Below are 22661 nucleotides of genomic sequence, written 5' to 3'. Positions count from 1 at the left end.
CCAAAAGTTGGCCAAACAGGTGAAAGCCAAACTTGGCGATACTTGCCTCAAAACCGCAAAGGTGGAGATCTTTCGAGCACTCTCGATGATCTTACTCACATGGCTGCTAAACTACATGACGGATCTGCCTGGGTTGAGAATATCATGCCGGTGGCACGTGGTGGCTTTGACGTCACGCTCGGGCACAATTCGCGCCCATATTAAAGTGAACATTTCTAATGGCTATAAATGCGTGCAGTGCAGTCATCAATTATTGAATTGATTATAATGTTCCTAATAGCAGCAACCAGGAAACAAGTTCCGGAGTTTTTGTTTCCCCTTCACATTTATTTCACTCGTTGGTGTCATATATTACACGAGTCGTATTTATTACCTCTTGAAGAAATAATTCATATTCATCGTGTGTCATTTCACGTGGCCGGTTTAAAAAGTACATGAATGATTCCAGCAGGTTTGCAGCACCATTGAGTGGTGGGACTGGCAAATTACACCAGGGGTGAAAGTATGTCTTTTTTCATTTTTAAAACACGTAAATCGGTGATTTAAAAAAAAAAGTAGTGCACCAAGTATTGTCGTGTTCATAAAAAATGACCAAAGATTTATTTGTTTCAAGTCAGATGTCTCATTTTCAAGTTAGCTACTGTAACATCGATGATGCACATTTTCAACATTAACACGAGAAGTTACATCAAAATCATTTTTTAATAAAACACGCACACACAAGATGAATGTAATGTATTGTGCTTGTTGCGGACAGCGGAGACTGTAAGTGAATTCAGGTGGATTCACCGGAGCGCCTCTTCCAAACAGTCACTCGAATCAAAGAGCGTGACCGGACACAGGGAGAGAGAATAATGTCGCTTTAAAAGCACTTAACTTCCGTTCCACCGAGCTCAATAACTCACTCAATCCTGGCGCATACACGGCGACGAAAATCGTAACCGCGCGCATCCGCCGCTAACGACTAATAATTTCGATACCGTGGGTGGAGAAACAGGTACTTCTGGTTGGACAGTTATTTGACAGCAATGGACAACTCAGGTCTTATTCGGAATTCTTACATGCGTGGGACTCGGAGCCCATCATGGGGGTATAATAATGTGTTTATACCCTGTCAAAGGGTTCGAAATTCTGCAATAAAATGCAGCGCATGCGCATTCTGCAAACATACGTGACACAAGCTGTCACAACGTGATTCTGTACTTGTTCTTTGGTTGAATTTCAATAAAGAAATAAATTTACATGCAACACGAGCCGACAGTGTCACCTGTCCCACGCGATTGCGATCGAAGTCATTGAATTTAAAATCCCCCATATGAGTCAATCTGAAAATGTGTGCATTGCACCCCCAAATAATTATTTCTGTGACTTGGTAGCGCGCGTGCCTCCATGTCAGAAGGCAACGTCACGATTAAGCTTTGATGACGCTTTTTCTTTTCGATTTTCTTCGTTTGTACTTCCTCTGGAGTTGCTCGACCCGGAAGTAAAACCGGAAGTTGAAGATTCATTCAAAGTACACAGTCGAAGCCGTCCTTAATCAAGCACTTGTTGCTGTTAATGTATCTTCTACGACCGTTTTGGTCTCATATGCATGTTTGTGAAGTTTAAAACAAGACGTTGATGCTCACTCGTAAAAAAAAAAAAAAAAAAAGAAAAAAAAAAATGCGCTCTGGCTTGTGTGTTGCCACGGCAATGCGATCTAACGCTAGCTTCTCTTAGCTAAAGTGTCCCTGCACGTTTTGTACAGTGACAACATAGTTAACCGCCCAAAAAAAGTCAATTTTCTCGGAACTGAAAACAACGGGTCGACTTGGTTTGTGTATTTGTTTTGATCCCATTCAGCTAGTAAGCATGTCGGAGGAGGACAACCACAAGATGAAGATTTCGAGCAGCTCGGACGACAAAAAGAAGAAGAGGAGGAAGAAAAGAAAGAAGAGAAAGAAACTTGGTGCTTCACACACACCACAACAACCAGGTAGCTAACTACTAAATAGCCCCTCAAGACTTACATGAGCAAAATGTGTTGCACTGATGAATTGTTTGCAAAGTTGCCGAATTCAAATGTAGTTTTCAAATTCTCAGTAATTGTTTTATCAATAACGAATGAAATAATAGATTGTAAAAATGAATCACTTTGACAGCTGCACCGCTACACTATGCAGTGTCTTTGTGGATAGTGGTCTTGTTTTGGTTTAAGAGACAAATTGATGAGTTTGCAAGGCATGATTTGGATTTTTTGTGCAACTTCTCATAGGAAAGGAACACGCACAAAACATGTGGCAAAGATTTTACAAAAGTAATTGTGGTCCACGTTTAGGGGCCAGTGTTGTTTTGGGCAGGCATTTTAGATTTAGTCTTAGTCTTAGTCATTTGGACAAAAATGCTTCTTAGTTTTTGTCAGATTTTGTCATTCCTATTCGTGATCGTTTTAGTCGCTCAAAAACTCAAAAATGTATTAGTCGGTTTTAGTCGACGGAAAGATGACCCCCTAACAGTGTTGTTTTCCTCCAAAGTTTTTGTCTAGTTTTTGTACGTTTATCCGACCAAAACTCCAAAAGGTATTAGCCCGTTTTAGTTCAAAATAGGCATACAAGGTTTCCACTCAATAGCAAAGACTTTCTGATGGACTATTAAGGATGACGCATTACAAACAGATAAAAGTGGGAACAGTGCAATCAATGCTCATTGATACAAAATAAGCCGAGAACAAAAAGATTTATTTGGCAACTGTTTCACTTAAAGCAATATAAAATAAAAACGTTTTAACAACATAGACTTGTAGTAGACTTGTTCTATAGTACAGTAGCACAAGTCCAAACTCGATCAAACATATGTCTTGTTTACGTGGACCGGCGTGCGGTTATCAGAGCAAAGTAGCCTCGCCACGGTCGGTCAAAGAAAAACGTGTCGGTGTGCGCGAGCCGAGGCGAATGACCGCTGACGTGTTTGTGCGACACCAGTTGGCGTGAGGGGGCGTGCGTGGCGCATGCGCCCTCTGTGTGTTGTCCTGGTGGTGGGCGTGCCCAAACGAAAGATAGTTTGCACCAGCATTGCATTTTTTTCAGAGACAGATGACACGTATTATGAAAAGGGATGTCATCAATTTTGAGCGTCCGACGAACCACACGCTAACAATTTCGTCTCGCCTCGTCTCGTCAACGAAAATTTCATGGATGTCACGTCATGTTTTCGTTATCAAAGAACCTCGTTTAGCTCGTCATCCTCGTTAGCGTCAAGAAAAAATGGGGCGTTAACGAAATATTTTCGTCATCGTCATGGTCGAGGAAAACAACGCTGTTTTGGGGCTCATCTCGGATTGATCGACAGAGGAGCGAGGTGGGAGGAGCTCCAAATATTTGGGTGGAATGAGTCCGTGGTCAACTGCAGCCAAAGCGTTCTGTCCCGGTTTCACTCCGGGACTCAGCACCTTCCCACTAGCGAACACAGATGCCGCGATTGACTGTCAGAATCCTTGGAGAGAAAAAAAATTGGGCTCTGCGTTTTGGGTAAACGGGGTCTGCCTGTTTTGCCGGCAACAAAAACGTAGCCTTAGTTAAGCCTGCGGAATCCGCACTAACACTTGTCCACCCTCATTCCCCCTAGTGGAGCCTAACCCAGCAGTCAAGCCACCTGAGGCGGTGCAGGTGACCCTGACCCCGGTGCCTCGAGGTCAGACGTCAAAACGGCGAGCGACGTACAAGAAAAGCAAAGACCCCCCGAGAGAGCCACAGCTCCCCCTCGTCTCGGACAGTAATTCCAAAGAGCCCTCTCTGGCTGAGGCCCCGGTGCCCTCGCCCACGCCGCCGCCCACGCCCACGCCGCCGCCCACACCCACGCCGCCGCAAACGCCCACGCCACTGGATGTGCAGGTGAGGGAGTGTCTGAGGTGGGAGGGGGCCCTGCAGGACCCGCGGGAAGAGGAGGAGAGGCTGGAGGCGTACAGGGCCAACAGGAGGCGCCGTTACGTTGCCCAGCGAGATGCTCAGCTCGTGGCCCCCCTCGCCCGGACCCCCCCGCCAGCTCTCTTGAGCCACAATGCACTCTGATGGACAAACAGGCGCAATGAGTTTTCAAGGTCGACACATACGAATGCATTTTCAGTTTACAAGTGATCTTAATCCACAAGTCACTTCACCGCTTCTTAGTCCCTTTTTAAATATCCACGGTAGGGCTGCACGACGTGCGGTTTGAACGCGTCGTGCGATCTTTTTTTTTTCTTTTCTTAGAGCACGCAAAATTTGTTTAGCTTCATAGAAAGAGCAAGCTAGTGGATGCTCTCCAAAGCCTGTCTCGATCACCCCTTCCCTCCTGCCAGTCACTGGCCACTCCCCCACCCCCTCCACTCTGTGCGCTCAGAAAACACGAACAGGCGACACGGAAGAGACGACGGCGGCATTTAGTCCCCAAAAGAAAGTCAACATCCGAAATATGGAATTATTTTGGCCATAAAAAGGAATATGCAACACGCAAAAAAATCCTCTGCCGACAGTGCCTCGCCGTTGTCGCGGCAACACGAGGTCATACAACAAACCCGTCGCCGTCACAAAAGAGAGGTTTAAAAAAAATGATCGGCACGCTCGACAAGATATAAAATGCCGTGGCGCACGGATTTCTCTCAAGCGGCCATCCCAGAGCTGTATAATAAACAAAGCGGCAAAGTCTCCCCAAACAGCTATTTGAGTCATCTGGTGATTTTTTTTCGAGTTTCAATATCGCAATGTACATCGCAACCTCCCCAAAAATCGCAATGTCATTTTTTTTCCCAATATCGCGCAGCCCTAATCCACGGCATGAAAATCTCGTTTCTTCATCTCCGATCATGGCAAAGGAAGTTGAGTGGACATTTTTGGGACTTTCTAGCAACTTGAATGATGGAGGTGGCCACAATTGTTGAGCGGTCACGTAGGCTGACGCACTTCCGAATCAGACAAACAATTTAAAATCTGGCCAAAATACATGCATGTTTGTATATTTGAATTGAACCGATCGATGTACATCACAGCATTTTCATAAAAGGGCAGGTGGACGCAGGGGCACAGCAGCAGCTGCCCCTCCTCTTTGCACACGTGGAAGAGCGCCCCGCAGTGCAGGCGGCATGTCACCAGGGGGCAGCAGACGCCCACCTCCACCTGCGCCTTGCAGTTTCTGCTGTAGCACGAGCCGCAGTGTTTGTGCTGGCACATACACGCACGCACACACGCACACGATGTTGGCTTCACGATAACACTAACAAGGAGCTTTGGCTGAAATGCACCACAGGATTGTCGTGAAGGTAAGCCAATTTTTGGATCAAAATGAAAAATTTCACGTAGCTCTTAGCCAACGTTCCGTCGTCGTCGTCCACTTCTGTGTTTGTTGAGCACGTTCTTCTAGCAGCCTGCAGCTTGCTATTCGTTCTTCATTGAGCATTTTTCAAATGAAATGTCTTGCAGAACAAGTATTTAGGAAGTTGGGAACCAAGTCAGGGTGGTCGCAACGGCGTGATAGAGGTGTCAAGCCAGTAGATGACGCTAAAGTCTTCAAGGGCTGGACTATCATCAAATAGGAACAATTTCGAGAAGATAAGATGTTGTAGCTTTTATTGCCACTGAATAATCAGACTTTGCCACACCGTCATGGCCACGCCCGTCGTCGAAATAAAAAAAAAAAAACTCGGCGTAGAGTAAGATCGTCTTGAGGCTTTTCTGACAAATTTTCTGTTGAATTTGTTCAACGGGCTCTGTGCAAATGTCAAAAAAGTATATTTCTAATATGCGTAACAGAATATTAACATATAGATGTCTTCAGATCGCAACTCTTAATAGACATGAGAAATTTGTGGCGCCCATTGCCTACTCACCATTTGTTCTTGTGGAACTCCTCACAAACTTCGACTCCTGCCGGTCGCCGACCACCGACCACAAAGTACCCCATTTGCAGTGGCGAGGAGTCCGTGTTGTGTTTCCTTCAAGCGTGTCCAGTTCAAATTAGAGGCGCAGCCACCCAAATGTCAACCTGTCGTCGCACCTTCAAGGAGCTTCAAGTGTTGGAATACGTTTGAGGCACGTGCTCAACACCAACTAGTGTCTCCAAGTGACATGAGCAGCTGCGATTTCGGACCCGCTGCGAAACATTTCTAATTATAACACGCGCACACACGCGAACAAGGCGCAGTGCTGCACTCAACAAATCTGACAAAAAGAACTTCCGACTGCTTGCCTTTTGTGTGTTTGCAGGACTGCGGCGGCGTTCAGCCATGCTAAATCTGAAGTCGGTATGTCACTGTGTGGAAAAGTCTGTCGTGGAATGTTTGATCCTTTTTATTATTTTGATTTTATTTTCAAGCAATATCCCATGTTGCATGATATTATTATTTTTGAAGTGTATTTGTTCCTGACCTTTGGTTGAAATACTGTGCGGTGCTTTATTTCCTTGTATTATAGATTTGTTGTAACATTAATAAATTATTTTTTTTTTTTTAAATCCTTTCCTTATGACATCTCTCTTCCTGCCGGTAGGTGGCACTAATCGCCATTATACACACGCACACAGAAACACACGCACACGTATACGCGCACGCGTAGCAGGCAGCTTCGTCGTGCACGCGGCTGTGTCTCCTGCCGCGTCCACGCAGAAAGTGACAAAGAAGGGATTTTTTCTTTTTTTTTTCCTTTTTCTTTTTGCTTCTTCCGCGAGGTCTGCTGCTCTCCCGGCGCGTGCTCGTCTTGGTTTGCACGAGGCGCGTCTTTTGTGTGGCGTGCGATCTAGGAGCAGGCCGCTATCAGCGATCCGCGATCCGCGTCGCGTTGCGCCACACGGTAGGACAGCACACACGCGCACGTTCTCAGGCCCGGCGCGTGCGTGCCCGCGAGCTGCTGCAGCAGATGCTGATTTCTTTGTTTTGTGTCGCGCGCACGTCCGCAGGTCTCTTCGCTTTGCCGCCATGGAGGCCAGCAGCGTGCTGGAGCGTCACGTGACCAGCGTGCACAGAGGAATCGTTTTCCTCGAGCAGGAGCATCTGACGCTGCTCGCCGGCCTGCATGTGGAGATCAGCAACCTCAAGAGGAGGTGCCAGGGTACGTGCACGCGCGCAGACACCGAAATACCCAGTGGTTGGGGTCAGGCACAACAAAACTTGTTGCAGCCATTTCCAGCAGTCGATTCTCTCCATTTGGACGCACGTCCTCCCGTTGGGCTTTGTGGGATTTTCAATTGATTTTCTGCCCGATCAAATTGCGGCCTCCAAATCAATCTTTATATCTTGCCTTGTCGTATTGCGTCACATGTGACCCCCACTCGCTCTGGTGTTGATGACTTCCATCGTGTGTGTGTGTGTGCATGCGCAGAGCTGAGCTGCGAGCTGGACTCCAGGTTCCCACACAGGACGACAGCAGGTGAGCTATGACGTCGTCAACATTTTTGCGGATTCTTTTGGATCTGACGCGATCGGTTTCTATATAAAGGCCACGGAAAAAGTATCGCATTCAATTTTCCGCGGTCGTCCTTGCGCCACTTACGCGATGAACGGTGAAAAGGCCTTCAAGTCGACAATGTTGCATTTTATGAGTATGTGACGTTGGCAAGCTGAGCCCTGAGCAACAGAAATTTGATTTTCAGTGAACAGCAAGCGAGACGAAGATCATTTTGCATTTTGCAGACTTTTGGGTCCGCATTGAACATATTGTCTTGAAAATGTTTGAAACATGAGAAAAAAGAAAAGCAAAATGTTTGTGCAAAGTCCGTATGAGTTGACCTGATGAAAGCCTGCTAGCCTAATGCTAAGGTTAGCATCGCTTCAAAACGACTGCTTCTTAAACACCCGTGGTGCAGCAACACATACAAACAGAACATCCATTGCGAGGTCCTCGCTGGCGCGCATGCACACGCGTTACATTCCTACACTCATTCTGTCAGTTCGGCAACGTCCGTCCAGAGGGCGAGAGCAGTGCGCCATTGCTCACTGGCGCAGCTTCGAGGGACTGTTTATTCTTTTGAAAACCATAAACGACCTTTTCAGAAGGTGGCCACATTCTCTTCTGGCTCTAAATGACATCTTGTGGCACAACGTGGCGCCGCACGGAAGGCGCGCAGCTCCAAATTGTCGCTTGGCTGTATTCTGTACTAAGACATCAAAAACAGTTTGCCGGCTAGCATTAACGCTGCGTGGCGTGACTTTTTTCCTGTTTTTCCATATGCTCGCCGATTGGCTGTGCGCCAGCAGACGAAGCGGCGCTGACGTCGCGCTGCGAGGCGGCGCAGCACCTCCTGGAGGAGCGGCACGGCACGACGGTGGCGGCTCGCGGTGCGCTGCGCCTGGGGGGAGCGCGGGCGTCGGACTTGGCGCGCTGCCTGCGCCGGGACGAGCGCCACTTCCTGGATGAGCTGAAGCGGCGCAGCCACAAGATCACCATGCTCAACCGCGAGCTGCAGCGGCAGAAGGGTGCCGCGGCCGCGCTGTGTCGGCAGCTCAACGCCGCCCGCGCCAAGCTGCGGCGGCGGCGCACCTTCCAGCATGAAGACCACGATGAAGATGGGGGAGGGGGCGCCGAGCGGCTCCCGTCACCGCTTCCCACCGGGCTCGCCCCGGCTAGACCCGGCCTGAGGGCGGAACGGGTGCGGGCGTGCGTCCCCCGTGAGAGAGTGACGTCGCCGCAGAGGCCGCGCCCCATGCCGGACCCCTCCCTCTTCCTGGCCCCCCTGCGGTACCGCCTCCTGCGCTGGAGGAGCGAGGCAGATGACTGGGAGGACGTGGACGAGGGCGGCGGCGGCGGCGGCCTGCGGGGGCGCGTGGACATGGGCGGCGCCGAGGGCGAGACGGCGCTGTGATGCCGCATGGATAGTCGGCTAACCTGTTGCCAGGCGACTTGGAATTGGCCGACGCGGATGCGGACGTTGACGTCCGCAAGCGGGCAGGAAGTCGGTGCGCACGTGTCCTTGCTTTCTTTTGTTTCGATTGAACGGATGCCGACTTGTTGCCTTTTTTTTTTTTTTTTTTTTTTTGCTGACGTTGAAAATGAAGTTGCTTGATAAACTTTCTGTTTCTTTCACACACTTCTCAAAAATGTTACGCTCACGCACAACCAACTGAAATGCGCTCGCTGACCCGACCAAAATGTTGACGCTTTATAATACACTGGAAGTGTGTGTGTGTTGGGGGGGTCATACGAAATGCAAACTTTCTGTGCTCGTATGGCATTGTGCTTCCAAAGAATCTCCCGAGTAACGGCCGAAAAGAGGATGAACGAGGTCACCGCTTGCATCGTCTTCGTCGGGATGAAATGTTTCTTTGCGTTTGAAAAGCAGTCGAGAAGAAAGCGAAGGAGGATTCGTTGCCACGGTGGCTCGGGCTTTGGTTAGCTGACGTCCAGTCCAGACTTACAAAGCGGGGATCCGATTTCGGTTGAAAGATGATGATGATAAAAAAAAAAAAATCATCTTTTCATAAAATTGTCAGCTCTGTTCCAAATAATTGGGACTAGAATTGGGCTTCTTTACAGATAATTTATCAAATATTTTCTCAAGAATAATAACATTCAATACATATCAGTTATGTTACCAGGGCAATTTCGTTATTAACATTTATGCATGATACAAAGGCTTAACGAAAGCCAAGTTCGATGGTCTAACGCAGGTGTGGGCAAACTACGGCCCGAGGCCACATGCAGCCCGTTAAACGTTTTAATTTGGCCCGCCGAACTTGAAAAAAATGAAATGAATAAACCTTGTTAATGTTTTATTTACTAAATACTGTGGTTTTTCAAAGACATATATATTGTTATAATGCTTTTGTTCACTTTCATTTCAAATTAAATGTTTTTTTTTTTTCTCCGGGCTACCAAAGCACCCCATCCATCTGCTCCTGGTACGGCGCCTCTGTCAAATTTTAGAACCCTTTGTGGCCCGCCAATCAAAAAGTTTGCCCACCCCTGATCTAACGGTTCGACCATCGATTAGTCTCTAACCGACACCGGTATCGGTACTAGATAGGGACGGGTTGCTAGATGTGGACGGGGTCCTTCGGAGGCTGCGTGCTTGCTAATGACGTCATGCTTAACACGTATTTTTCAAATATATTTCTTTGCCTCTGTGTTTGTTTGCCCCTGGCTGTTCTATTTGCATATTTTGATTCGCTAAATACAAAAATAAAACAAAATAACCACATGACCGCCACTTCCGCCTATGCCCCGAGAAGCCGCTGCCGCACAGCAGTGGAACGTTTACATTTTTCTTGCCGAGCTTGCAACAAGCAAGTAGTTCACTCGGACTACAAGATTGTATGAATATAATGTCTGTATATAGTGTGAAATATTTCTTAATAAAACATTTCCATATTTTCCCTCCGACCCTTAACCAGTCTGATTCCCAGAGCAACGTAGCATTGACGTGACGTTTTCGACAGGCACGCAGAGGACACCAAAAGAAAAAAAAGGATGGTCCTCGCAAAAGTAGCAGTAAATGTAATTGATTATTTTTTAGTTATTATTTAGTAACTCAGAACATACAAATGTAATAAACAGGAGTGACAAGCATGGAGTCAAAGAAATATAATACATAAATATATCATAACGCGTGACGTCATCCGCAGACGCGGTTACCGAAGGACCCCGTCCCTATCTAGTACCGACACCGGCCTTTGAGCGCCAGTTTCAGTCACAAGCCACTGAAATCACACTGCGCATGCCCACAACTGGGATCAATTGACGGCCGCAGGGCCACGTAAACCGGGCCCATCATCCAGTTACAATGTCCGAAGGATACACGTGACGTGACGTCAAGATGCGACCAGTTTGGCGGATGAGAAAGAAAAAGTTAGGTGGATGGCAGTATGCAGAAGTAAGATGGCTTACTTTTCATGGGGAGCAAAAATACAATAATAGTAAAGCAACAATATGAATGTAGTGGATTCGTTATTCAAGGGTAAAAGGAGCAAAATGATTGAAATGAAACGTTTGGGACCGCACCAGCCAGTGGATATACGTACTGGCTATTTTGTTTATTGAAAATTCGTAAATTGTTGGACTTTGACAGGCGGGTTATAGACAAATTTGCCCAGATTAAAGATCGACGTGCATCCTTTTTAATCATTTAACATATGCGCAGAGCGCCCCCTTGTGGTCTGAAAGTGTAGCTACGGATACCGCCCCCCCTACACACACACACACACGCGCGCGCGCGCACACAAGTTTGTGTCAAACACGTGTTTTCAAAAGTCACATGTAAGAACGCAGCCAATGAAGAAGAGGCCCAAAGGTGACGCATTTAAGATTGTGTTTGCGCCTGCACACATTTGCAGATTTTTGTCACACGTTTGTGACTTCAGTCACACACTTGCATCTTCATATTACACATTTGTGACTGTGGTTACAAATACGGATTCTTTTTACATCGTTTTAGATTGAAATCTACATTTGTACATGGTTTTGCGACAATAATGGCGCCAAACTGAAACCTTCACTTCGTACGTGCGCGCTCCCGCGATAGGAGATCTACATTTGTTCGGGACAGCGCCGCCCAACAGCGCTTTTCCGCAATCGACGAGCATTCCAAGAGGACATGAACGCCGACGTTTGTCCGCGGGTGAGTCGCTGGGGCGTCTTTTTGTCCTCGCCGAGAGGCCCTCTTTGGGAGGGCTTTGGGCGACGTTTTTGCCTGTTCGCAGTGCGCGCCCCCGCCTGTCTCAAATTGGTGGCGCGTCCACAAGATCGGCTCGGCTAGGCTAGCTGGTTAGTTCCTTTATTTTTTATTTTTAGGTCGAAACGTTTTAGTGGTCAAGTTTCACGACGAGCGATTAATCGCTAACTATTTCTTGCTTTTGTATTGTCGCGTGTAGTTAGCATCCGGTTAAAAGTTGTGACGTGGGAAGCTATGATGAAACCATGCTAAGCTAAGCTAAATTTAGCTAAGCCAAGCGTGGGCGCCGGCCGGGCGACCGGCTTGCAAATGTCAATTTTGTTTGACGTCTTCGGACGAGTTTCCCTTTCGCGAGCTCAGCTCGAAAGGTTGACGTCACGTGTGTGGCTGACAAGTGAGTGACGCCCCGTTTGGTGCACGGCTCGCCAAAAATTCAAGCGGCGCCAGGTTGACGTCGTTGTGTGCATATTGTCAACGCGAGAGCAGAAGTCGGAAACGCCGTCGTGACTTTTGCAGGTAAGCTGCCAAGCTGGCGTCGTCTGGCAGGTGCAGGCGACTGAGCTCATGTCAGCCAAAAAGGGCGTCGTTTTGTTTGGGTGGTGCTCGGCCCTAGCAACTTTGCAACTTTTACTGTGCAAGCTGATTAGGGAGGCAAAAATTCGTGATGATCGCCAGGAAGGAAAGAAGAAGAAGAAGAAGGCATGTGGAGACGTCATTTTGAATGGGCAATCAAAAAACAAACAAGTGACTTGTCTTGTTCAAACCAAACACAGCCAACTGAAACATTCGGACATTGCTCACTTCCATTTTTGGGCTCAGACCAAAAATACGCAATTGACAGTTTGCGTTTAGTGTTCAAAATGTGAGGAGGTCGTTTGCACATTACAAACGACATGAACTGCTTGCAGGGCGCAGAATTTGTTCGTGACATGTCAGTGTGGAGCAAGCACAAAATGCACACGACACATGTCTGTTTGCAATTCCTTCCGCAGCTTCACTTGACTGGCGTCAAAGTTGAACTTTCCAGATCACGTCAGAGCGCAACCATAATCGTGACGTGACAGGTCAACGTTCACTGATGCGTTCTTATCTTTACGACTGCAATGTCACGTTCGACGATCTTCAATTTAAAACCAAGAAAAGAGATTGGATGTCCATCCATCCATTATCTGTACCGCTGCAGCCCATCACAGAGATTGGATGTCCGTGTCTTCTATTTCTGATGAATCTACTTCGCTTTGAATTTTGTGATGGGACTGTGGTTGTCATGGATACGTTGTTCTTAAATGTTGAAGTGGAACAAACGGTTGCTTCCCGACTCTTGAAAGCATGCGCAAGTTGCCACTTTGCTGTTTTTGTTGTTGGCTGCGCTCCTTAACGTCAGACGCTCAGGCCGACGCCGGTTCGTCTTGGTCGCCGCCTATGTAGCTGAGGCCCTGCGTGCCTTCGTTAGCATCGTTAGCATCGTTAGCATGAGCCTCGTTTTCCTCCACAGAACCCTGATGTTGAATTTCAATGATTTTCATTGCAATTGGCCAATCATTTGCCACCAAAGGTTTTTTGGAGCAGTTTAGGTTCACTCTCCAACAATCCTCCCGTAAGCTTTGGGGAATGAGTGAGTCATTTCCGACTGTTCCTTCCTTCAGGTGCTGACCAGCGAGCGCTGAGTGCTGACCAAGACCAAGACTTCCTTTCCACGCAGCTTCCTGTCTTCTCGTCCGCTCGCTTCCTGTGTGCGAGGATTGACGTGCTTCACGCGTCCTTCCCGAGCTCGCCTGACACGCCTCGGCTCCTTCAACGATAGACGACAGCCCCCCCGCCTCCCCTCCGTCCCCCACCCCGTCGTCATGGTGCTATCACAGAGACAAAGAGATGAACTGTAAGTGTGTGCGCGTGACGAGGCACGTGAGGCAAGTGTATGGAGACTGTACGATAATGAGTGTGTGTGTGTGTATACCAGGACTGGATGATTATGGAAAAAGTCCGAATCCCAATCATTTTTGATTGCAATCACTCTTAAGCAGAGCTGGGCAATCCATCCCGGGGGCATCACGGTCGCCGAAATGGGGTCAAGGGCTGACATATTTTTATGAATAAGGCCGGAGGGTCCAGGCTGGACCGGTGCCGAGATTGTGGTCGGTGGGCGGGTTGACTGACCAGCAAAAAAGGATCAAGCGCTGCTCTTAAGAAAACAATAATTGATTAATTTCCAAAGCTGAGCGTCTCCAAGCTATTTTCGTCGCCGTCTCCACACGGCCGTTCTTATCTTCACGTTGAACAAGTACAAAATGGCTTTGTAAAAATGTGAAATTCAAGCCGCTTGCGTTTTCATTCCATCTTTGTTTCCTTGAATTTGGAGGAGGAAAATTCCCAGAATCATTGAAAAAGTAACTTTAAATGAATTGAGAAGATAAATTAGGGGGAAGGTATTCAAGAATATGGCGCTAGATGAATAGCAATCGAAAACAAAGAACAACTGATGCTAGCTGTCGTGTGCTTTGTCCTTTCTGTGGCAGCGTGTTGCTGTGCGCGAATAAATACGAGGACATATGGGGTGCGCACTTTGAATGTTGTTTTGTGCACGTGAGCAACAATTTGGCCTATCTTGGCTGTGTGTTTGCCTCTGTGAATATTTCTTTTTGAAGGAATATCGCTCCCAAAGTCCATGCTAATTTAGCGGCTAGCATTGTTTAAAAAAATAAATGAACAAGCACATCTTTTGTGTTTAAACACAATGTGTGCATAAGGCAGCATCTGATCACTTTTTCTGCCTAACGAGCCGATGATCTTTGTGTGTTTCTGCCCCTGCCGTTTGCTTTTCGTCTGAGCTTTCCTCGTCAGCGCGGAGGGAGCCCCCAAATTTAGACGAGACTGCTGAAATATCGATGCACCCTTTGCATAGAAATCGGTGCTTTACTTCCTAATTGTGTGTGTGTGTGTGGTTTCCATGGCAACGTGGCTCCGGAGCAGATGCCGAGCCATCGCTGACTATCTGCGCTCCAACGGCTACGACGGCGCGTACTCCACCTTCAAGAAGGAGGCCGACTTGGACATGGTCAGTAACTTTTGGACTTTGTTCTGTGAGTGCGCTTTATGCTCGTGAAAATACGTTATTCAAATTCTTGTGTACTCGCCAATACTCCCCTCCCAGTATTAAAATTTTGATTCAACCAATGACAGATACATTTTTTTTTTTTTTTACTGCTGTCACACTTCTCTCGTTAACGGGCCGTAATTAATTTTGGTAATTGCGTCAAAATATTGGACGCATTTAATACATGCGCAAAATGAGGCGCCCGTGCATCCCATAATCCTGCTTTTTCATCTCAGACAATGTTAGTTCCAGATTGTCAAAACTGCCTTTTCTTCATTTCAAATTTTTTTGAAGGCTCCTCCCACGTTCACAAATCAGCAGCATATTATAATGAACAGGTCACGCTAACCTATCATGATGTCAAACGTGTATTATTTATTTATAATCTCTTCCTAAATATTTGCAACAGAGAGTTTTGAGATCTGCACAAATAATGCTTCTACAAATAAATAGTTTTTCATCAATTTAGGTTTGTTAAGGGGCTGTTTTTTTTTCACATCCAAGTTTACATTTACAAAGTTTACTTCGAAACTTTTACATTTTATATTTTAACTTTTACTATTACAAAGAAAATGTACAGTAGTACAACATGTCAAATGTTTTTTAGTTGAAAAGAAAAAGCGCTTTCATATATAAAATGACACAAATGGTAAATGTTACTTGACGGCAAATACTGCACGAGGTCTTGCCTTACGTGAAGCATTTTTAACAACTCGCAAAAGAACCGCCTCATCCCAAATTGTCTGCATTTTTACAATAATAGCTCCTGTGCTTTGAAGGTCTGCACCTTTTCATGTGACACGCTATGTTTCTGATTGATATATTTATTTTTGGTTTTGTTTTCAAAATCTTGTTAAAAGGAACAAATGTTTTTTGGGTGAAGGATGGCTACGCAAGTCATCATGGTCGCGGCCTTTTGAAACAAAAAGTTTGACCTCCTGGCCACGAGTTGCCGCTTTGTTGTGGCGTTTTGACACATGCTCGCGTGTATCCGAAGGGATGGACGGAAGGACGGTGTTTGTTCACAATGGTTTTGTTGTGTTGCGTGCACGTGCTTGTGCGTGTGCGTGTGATACATCAAAAGTACGACTCAGCCTTTGGATGATCTCGTGGCATGAATGCTTGCATGACTGAAGTCCGCCCGCGCTAACGTGTGCACTGGATGTCCAGAATGAAGATGTGGACAAAAAGTACGCCGGGCTTCTGGAGAAGAAGTGGACGTCCATCATCCGATTACAGAAGAAGGTGAGCGCCACGTGGGTTGCGGCGCCGCTCGTGCCGAGCGAGCGAGCGAGCGAGCGTCAACTTTGCTCGGCTTTGTTTGGAGGTGATGGAGTTGGAGTCGAAGCTGAACGAAGCCAAGGAGGAGATGACGCACGGCGGGCCCGCGGCTCTCAAGAGGGACCCCAAAGACTGGATCCCTCGCCCCCCGGAGAGGTACGCCCTCAGCGGCCACCGCGCTCCCGTCACCAGCGTCGTCTTCCATCCCGTCTTCTCCGTCATGGTTACGTCCTCCGAGGACGCCACCATCAAGGTCAGTGCGTCGGCTTTACTTTCCTCAGCGAGGCGACCGCGTCGCAGCCTGCAAACGCTCTTTGCGCTCACTTGCTCAAGTTCCTTCCGTTTTCAAGACAGCGACATGTCACCTGCCGGGTCGACCTCCACACCAAAAGAAACGCCACATTCTCGTTTTTTATTTATTTTTTTTTACTTGATCCTCTTTTCATTCTTCAGTCAGTGGCAGGAGAACATCGTCTCAAACTTGCGCTGGGCTATAATTTGATTTCAACATTTATCACAATGGACATTAGGGATGTAACCATTCACTCAAGCCCCGATTCGATTCGATAATTTATTCATTTTAATTGCTGCCACGCGTGTCTGCGTGCGATCGTGCGATGCTGCAGCGATCCACAAACGAAATTCATTTTGATATTTGGCGCAAGTGTCGAAATGTTTTGTGCATTTTGAATGGAACCAAAAACGAAACACTTTGCCAAGTTGCGCTATTATTATGAAACAACCTGTAAATACTAAAAGAAATACTTGTAAACATATTTCACGTTTCTTGAGCACCAATCCATTTTTTTATTCGTAGAAGGGGCTGAAATCATACGAATGAAATGCGCCGTGCTAAAGGAAACTAAAATCATCACTTAATTTATTTTATTTTGTCTTTGTTTAACCTGAATACAAACCGTTTTGTTTTGCTTATCTAGTATGCATAATATCATCTGCACATTGAAAATGTGACGCTTGCCTAAAAAATAAGAGCGAGGGAGAGGGAAAAATGTCGACCGCGATGCCTATCATGAAACTCGTAAATAACATTGCTCAACAAAATGCAATTGTTGTCCCATTTATTTTTCCCAAAATATTTTAGGAGGCAACGCCGTTGCGAATCGATCCTTTATTTATATTTTTTATATCGATGCATATTTTTATCAGATATTAAATTGATTTTCGATGAATCTTTACATCCCGAATGGACTTCAATAGAAATCGCCTTTGCTAAACTGTCGGCTTACAGGAAAAGCAAAGCCCGGCCGGCATATACAGACTAGGACTGAACAATTGGTCATTTTGGGATCGAAATTGCGATCTCAGACAACGCCATTTCAAGATTGTCAAAGCTGCGGTTTGTGCCCCACATTCGCAAAGTGGGTCACGCAGTAGTGATTTAAAAAAAAAAAAAAAACCCAAGTGTTACGCTGTCGCTCTTTGTCCTGGAAGTGATTTCTTTCACCGCTGCTTGCGTGTTCGCTGCCAAGAGATCTTGCGCCGCGGCAGTACGGATTTTATTTCTGCAAGCCCGTGCACAGCAGCAACAACGACAAAATATACGCCCCCACTATCAAGTAACGTTTTAAACAAGGAGGCGCTCAGCGTGCTCTAAAACGAAATACAAAACCTTTACTGTCTGCCGCAGCCAAAACGCTCGTTTCTCACCTGAAAGTGTAGAACTCGAGCTTTTTGTCAAAGGAAAACCTCGAATGAAATGAGATGGCAACTATCGGGATTACGATTGCAAAGGTCAAAGGTCTCCGCTGCAAAAGTGATGCCGGTGCGCCAGGTGTCACTTCCTCATCTTCACTGCAGAATGACGCTCTCGTTGCCGGGGGCGACGGTGCTCAATCCACTTTGTGTTGTGTCGTCGTGTGCCAGGTGTGGGACTACGAGGCGGGCAACTTTGAGCGCACGCTGAAGGGCCACACGGACTCGGTTCAGGACGTCTCCTTCGACCAGACGGGGAAGCTGCTGGCTTCGTGTTCGGCCGACATGAGCATCAAACTTTGGGACTTCCACGGCTTCCAGTGCATCAGGACCATGCGCGGTGGGTTTGCTGGCTCGCTCTCGCCGTGTGGTTGCACTCAATCAACTGCTTGATGTGCAGGCCACGACCACAACGTGTCGTCCGTTGCCATCATGCCCAGCGCCGACCACATCGTGTCGGCGTCCCGAGACAAGACCATCAAAATGTGGGAGGTGGCCACCGGGTACGCGCGCACGCACGCACGCACGCACGCACGCTATCCTTCCCTTAGGAGTGTGACACGCTGACGCTACTGTCCGGTCCGAAGGCGCCACACAAAGCAGGAGCCAAATTGCATCGGCGATTAATTTTTTTGCTCTCGGATGAATCAGAGAAAAAGAAATGCTCATGTCCGTGGCTTTTCTTGAAGAACGCGACACGAGTTCAAATCCAAAGTACAGAAAACGTGCACACCTGATGATGATGCGGTAATGTGTCAGAATCACTTTCTTGAATTAAAATTCGGACTGACCCGATGACGACTTTGGATTGCAACCAAATACTTGGCGTCTTTTTCTCATTTGCGCTGTTTACGTGGAGTTCACACTTCCTGATGGAGCTGCAATGTCCTCTCCACGCCGCACTTTTCACTTCGCTCTTGCATCGCCCGCGTCTTTGACTCGCTCTGCTTGGGCTAATTTGCGTGTCTGCCAACGTCACAGGCATGCGCGGTAAAGACGTTTTGGATCCGGAATTTCCACGCGTGCTGTTGGAATGATCAATCGTCATAAAGATGTCCTTTAATAGTCCCACAGTGCTTCAGTTAAACCGTCCCCCTCGAATCGAAATCAAATCTTGATTGCGTCGGAATATTCCAAACATGAAGCATTTTTATTCCAATCAGGCTTTTCATCCAAATGAATGCAAGCGTGGCTATGGCCAACATTTGGACCAAGTTCTGAAAACAACGAGCCACTTTGCAAAGTGCTTCTCCCTTGTTGAGTTTTTTTGTAGACCAATGAGTCAATTGTTGCGCCTGCACAGTTGTGAAAGAAAAACTATATCTTCATTTAGGAATGACCACTGGAGGGCGCTCAACTAATGAGGCCAACTTTCCTTGAGGCTTTTCGCCTTGCAAGTTGATGCGTGGAAAAGACGCAGGCGTTACGTGGGGTGGTTTGCGGAGCCTCCGCTTCGGCTCGTGATGTTTGCACACAGCCTGACGGGAAGCTAAGTCGTTTGGATCCACACGACAGGCTCCTCCTCCATTTGCTCGTTATCTATCACGCTAGCCTGGCGAACTCCGAACTTCAGACTTGCGCGAGGATTATGTGCTTTTTCCGGGTGCTTTGCCAGGATTTAAGACTGGAGACCTTGTGGACCTGTCTTGTGTGGGATCAGGTACTGCGTGAAGACGTTCACGGGCCACCGGGAGTGGGTGCGCATGGTGCGGCCTAACCAGGACGGCTCGCTGATCGCCAGCTGCTCCAACGACCAGACGGTGCGCGTGTGGGTGGTCTCGTCCAAAGAGTGCAAGGCGGAACTGTGCGAGCACGAGCACGTGGTGGAGTGCGTCTCGTGGGCCCCGGACAGCGCGCACGCCGCCATTCTGGAGGCCACCGGCTCTGAGGTAGGCGGAGCCGCGAGGCCGCGAGGCCGCAGGGATGCCCGTCAAGCGCTGCCTCCTCACGCTTGCCGTTGTCTGATCGCAGAACACGAAGAGCGGCAAGCCCGGACCTTTTCTCCTTTCTGGATCCAGAGACAAAAGCATCAAGATGTGGGACGTCACCATCGGCATCTGCATCATGACTTTGGCGAGTACACGTGATGCCGCCCACCGCCTGTTACTCGCTTCTTAACATTTTATTCTTATTCTCCGAACATGTTCAGCTTGCAAAATGATTCCAAAGAAATGGCTTCCGTCAATATCGGGGGGGGGCCACGTCACTCAATCCGCTTGTTTGCCGAGTCATCGGCGACAGCCAATCGGTGTCGAGAACGTACTACTTAACAGTACACACGCAGCCCAAACAAGAAACAAAAATCAGGTCCGCTGGACAATTAAATCGCCTCTTGAGAAAGCGTGACTTTGAATTGGGAAATTGCCGTTTGCAAGTCACTCGAACGACTTGCAGTGGCTCGGTGGCCTTGCTTTGGGTTTGATTGTCTTTTGAGCTTGCGGGTCGTTTAGTAGACACGCCCACAGAATTTCAGGGCAGAGAGAAGGGCGTGGGTTTTTTGTCTATTTGTCATCGTTCTCTTTTTTTTTTTTTTTTTTTTCTCTCCTCCCTCGTTGGATTTTGACCATCACAGCTCTCCCTGTTGACTTGTCCGTTTGCGTTGCCTTCATGTTGACGCGATATTAGCGAGACTGATTTTGCTGCAGAAAAGCAAGCCCTTAAATGCTGACGAATCATTTGCGTTGTTGTTGGTGCGCCGCAGGTGGGCCACGACAACTGGGTGCGCGGCGTGCTGGTGCACCCCGGCGGCGGCTTCATCCTCAGCTGCGCCGACGACAAGACTTTGCGGGTTTGGGACTACAAGAACAAACGTTGCACCAAGACGCTCAGCGCTCACGAGCACTTTGTCACCTCTCTGGGTCAGTGGCCGCTTTGCCCTCGGACGCATTTTCATTTTGCACCTTGCTGCTGGGTGTGCGCTGTTAAATGGAACATGTTTTTGTCCCCCCCCCTCGCCTCCCCTCTTCCAAATGTCACTTTCAGTCATTGAACCCTTTTAATCATTGGAGTAATTGATGCCGTTTGTTTTGTGACTGATTGCCCATGTAAGGAATAATCATCAGATGTGCAAAGTTGAGCAACAAAATGCATTTGGACTCTTTGGATGTCTTCAAATTCCCTATCAAGACATCTTTATTTTTTGTTTTGTTCAGTCATGACATCCTTTTTGGTTTCTTTTACAATTAAAAACGCGTTCAAATTCTACACGGCAGTTAAATTCATGTCGACACACTTTAGGTCATTTAAAAAAAAAAAAAAAAAAGGCAATTTTTTGGGAAGTTTAGCCCGTCAAAGTTTTATTCTTTAAAATAGCTTTTAAAGCAACTGGGGCAAGGTCATTTTCTTGCTCATCTTTGACACCTTTCACCCAAGTCATCCAACTTTTTTACGCAAAAGAATTCACAATCCTTCCTTAACAAAAGCAGTCAAATCCTAAAATGTGAAAGTGATTGATTGGTGGGGGGAGATGTTGCTGCTTGATGGTGTTTTATTTGCGCAAACAACACGATCATGCTTCTTCTTCCTCCTCTTGTTGTTGTCAGATTTCCACAAGAGCGCCCCCTACATGGTGACAGGCAGCGTGGACCAGACAGTCAAAGTTTGGCAGTGCCGTTGAGTCCACTTCCTGGCCCCGCCCACAATCACAACCCCGCCCCCAGATGACTGTTGCCCTCCTATGTACATTTGCGACGTTGTGTGTGTGCGTGCTCGCGTGTAGCTCATTAAACATCACTGCATGACCAATCACGTCCTGCTTTTCATAGGCCAGGCCCCCTTTCACTGCCCATGACGCCGTTGGCTGGCGAAAAGTGCCAGATGATTGACAGCTTGTCCACACAAAATGGCACCTTCGGTGGGCCCGGGCTCATCTGAAAGTTTGTGTGTGTCGCTAGCGTGCGTGAGTCGGCCTGTGCGCAAAGTGGGTGCGAGCGAGGTCATGTTTGACTGTATTGTATTGAACGCACAACGACCGTAACGCCCCATTTGCGCGTGCTCGCGCTCGCCCCGCCCCCAGCCAATCTAGTCGCTTTGCAGCTTGTCTTCGAGTGTTGTCCAGTGCTCGCTGCCTCCTCACGCACGCGCACGCACGCACATTGTCACGAAGAGCTAAGATCCCATTTGTGGATGTGATGCTTTCAGGATAAAGAAATAAAATGTAAATAGCACTTTGGGCGTGTGCTAGCATTTTCTTTTTTTTCACTATAGCGAATGGCAAAAAGAAAAAAAGCAAGTTGGAGCTTCGTCAGCGGTCGCACCGGTGGATCCTTGTGACACGGATCTGATTATGTCAAAAGTATGTGTGCTAGTTGCTTCTTGTCAGCACAGCCACGAGTGATGACGAGCTTGCATTCATCCTTGTCGTTGGTCACTACGCTCCCCCTTTAACCCCGAACAGCTCGCGTGCATGTAACGTGCTCCCCTTCCCAATTGGCTCCGCCCACTTTCATGCCTCGTTGTTCTACAGCTCCGCCTCCACCACACACGCACACGCACACACGCCCTAAGGGGAAGGTGAGACGCTTATTTGCGATCAATAACAGCGTCAATTAAAATGATTTTAATTCGTGGAGATAACCTTGCTAATGGCTAATCATTTATTTCCTGTAGCGTGGATAGGAGTGAAAAGTTGCTCCAACTTGATGTCATTAAAGTGGGCCCCGATCCCCGTCGCTTTGACCGACAACCTCTCATTTGGGGGCGGGGCTTGGAGATCACGCGCTAGCCACGCGTATGACGTGCACGCGCATCGGCTGCGGGCGGGGTGGTTGTCCATGTGGCCCAGTAGCACGCTTGTTGTTCTCGTCGTCGATTGGTCCGCCGCCTCCAAGGCAACCAATGGGCAGCCGTCACGCACTGCGGCCCGGCAATCTTTGCCAAAACCCGGATGTGGCGTCACGCGGACGGGAGCCCGTCGTGACGGCTCAGGTGCGCACGTCACAGTGTTCACGCCAGGTTTCGTCGG

The 22661-nt window shown here is 47.8% G+C and overlaps 3 protein-coding genes across 6 annotated transcripts; all 3 read left to right on the top strand.

The window, feature by feature from the left end:
* Nucleotides 1–1496: 1496 nt before the first annotated feature.
* LOC148320682 (uncharacterized) lies at nt 1497–4064 on the top strand. The gene is made up of 2 exons (XM_088280460.1): nt 1497–1975; nt 3604–4064. Exons 1-2 carry the CDS (start codon nt 1852–1854, stop codon nt 4044–4046), a joined length of 567 nt encoding a protein of 188 aa, XP_088136586.1. The 5' UTR covers nt 1497–1851; the 3' UTR covers nt 4047–4064.
* Nucleotides 4065–6656: 2592 nt separating this feature from the next.
* Nucleotides 6657–10315, top strand: LOC148320681 (coiled-coil domain-containing 92B-like). Of its 2 annotated transcripts, none has more exons than XM_088280459.1 (4): nt 6657–6797; nt 6904–7055; nt 7326–7373; nt 8201–10315. In XM_088280459.1, the coding sequence occupies exons 2-4, from the start codon at nt 6923–6925 to the stop codon at nt 8803–8805; spliced, it is 786 nt and encodes a 261-aa protein (XP_088136585.1). In that variant the 5' UTR covers nt 6657–6797; nt 6904–6922; the 3' UTR covers nt 8806–10315. The 2 variants fall into 2 exon arrangements, with proteins under 2 accessions (XP_088136585.1, XP_088136584.1); XM_088280458.1 differs by having other exon boundaries at nt 8198–10315.
* Nucleotides 10316–11225: 910 nt separating this feature from the next.
* On the top strand, nt 11226–21864 carry LOC148320680 (lissencephaly-1 homolog A-like). Of its 3 annotated transcripts, none has more exons than XM_088278978.1 (11): nt 11226–11556; nt 13257–13489; nt 14581–14665; nt 15875–15949; nt 16032–16238; nt 17870–18038; nt 18099–18201; nt 19359–19587; nt 19670–19771; nt 20400–20556; nt 21241–21864. In XM_088278978.1, the coding sequence occupies exons 2-11, from the start codon at nt 13458–13460 to the stop codon at nt 21312–21314; spliced, it is 1233 nt and encodes a 410-aa protein (XP_088135104.1). In that variant the 5' UTR covers nt 11226–11556; nt 13257–13457; the 3' UTR covers nt 21315–21864. The 3 variants fall into 3 exon arrangements, with proteins under 3 accessions (XP_088135104.1, XP_088135105.1, XP_088135106.1); XM_088278979.1 differs by having other exon boundaries at nt 11555–11702; XM_088278980.1 differs by lacking the exon at nt 11226–11556 and adding an exon at nt 11712–12126.
* Nucleotides 21865–22661: the final 797 nt, after the last annotated feature.

The sequence above is a fragment of the Idiotropiscis lumnitzeri genome, chromosome 17 (assembly GCF_059441095.1).
Source record: "Idiotropiscis lumnitzeri isolate Australia: NSW breed Sydney's pygmy pipehorse chromosome 17, RoL_Ilum_1.0, whole genome shotgun sequence".
Taxonomy (NCBI): Eukaryota; Metazoa; Chordata; class Actinopteri; order Syngnathiformes; family Syngnathidae; genus Idiotropiscis; species Idiotropiscis lumnitzeri.
The sequence above is the reverse complement of the archived record's forward strand: the minus strand, read 5'-3'. Positions and strand labels throughout refer to the sequence as shown.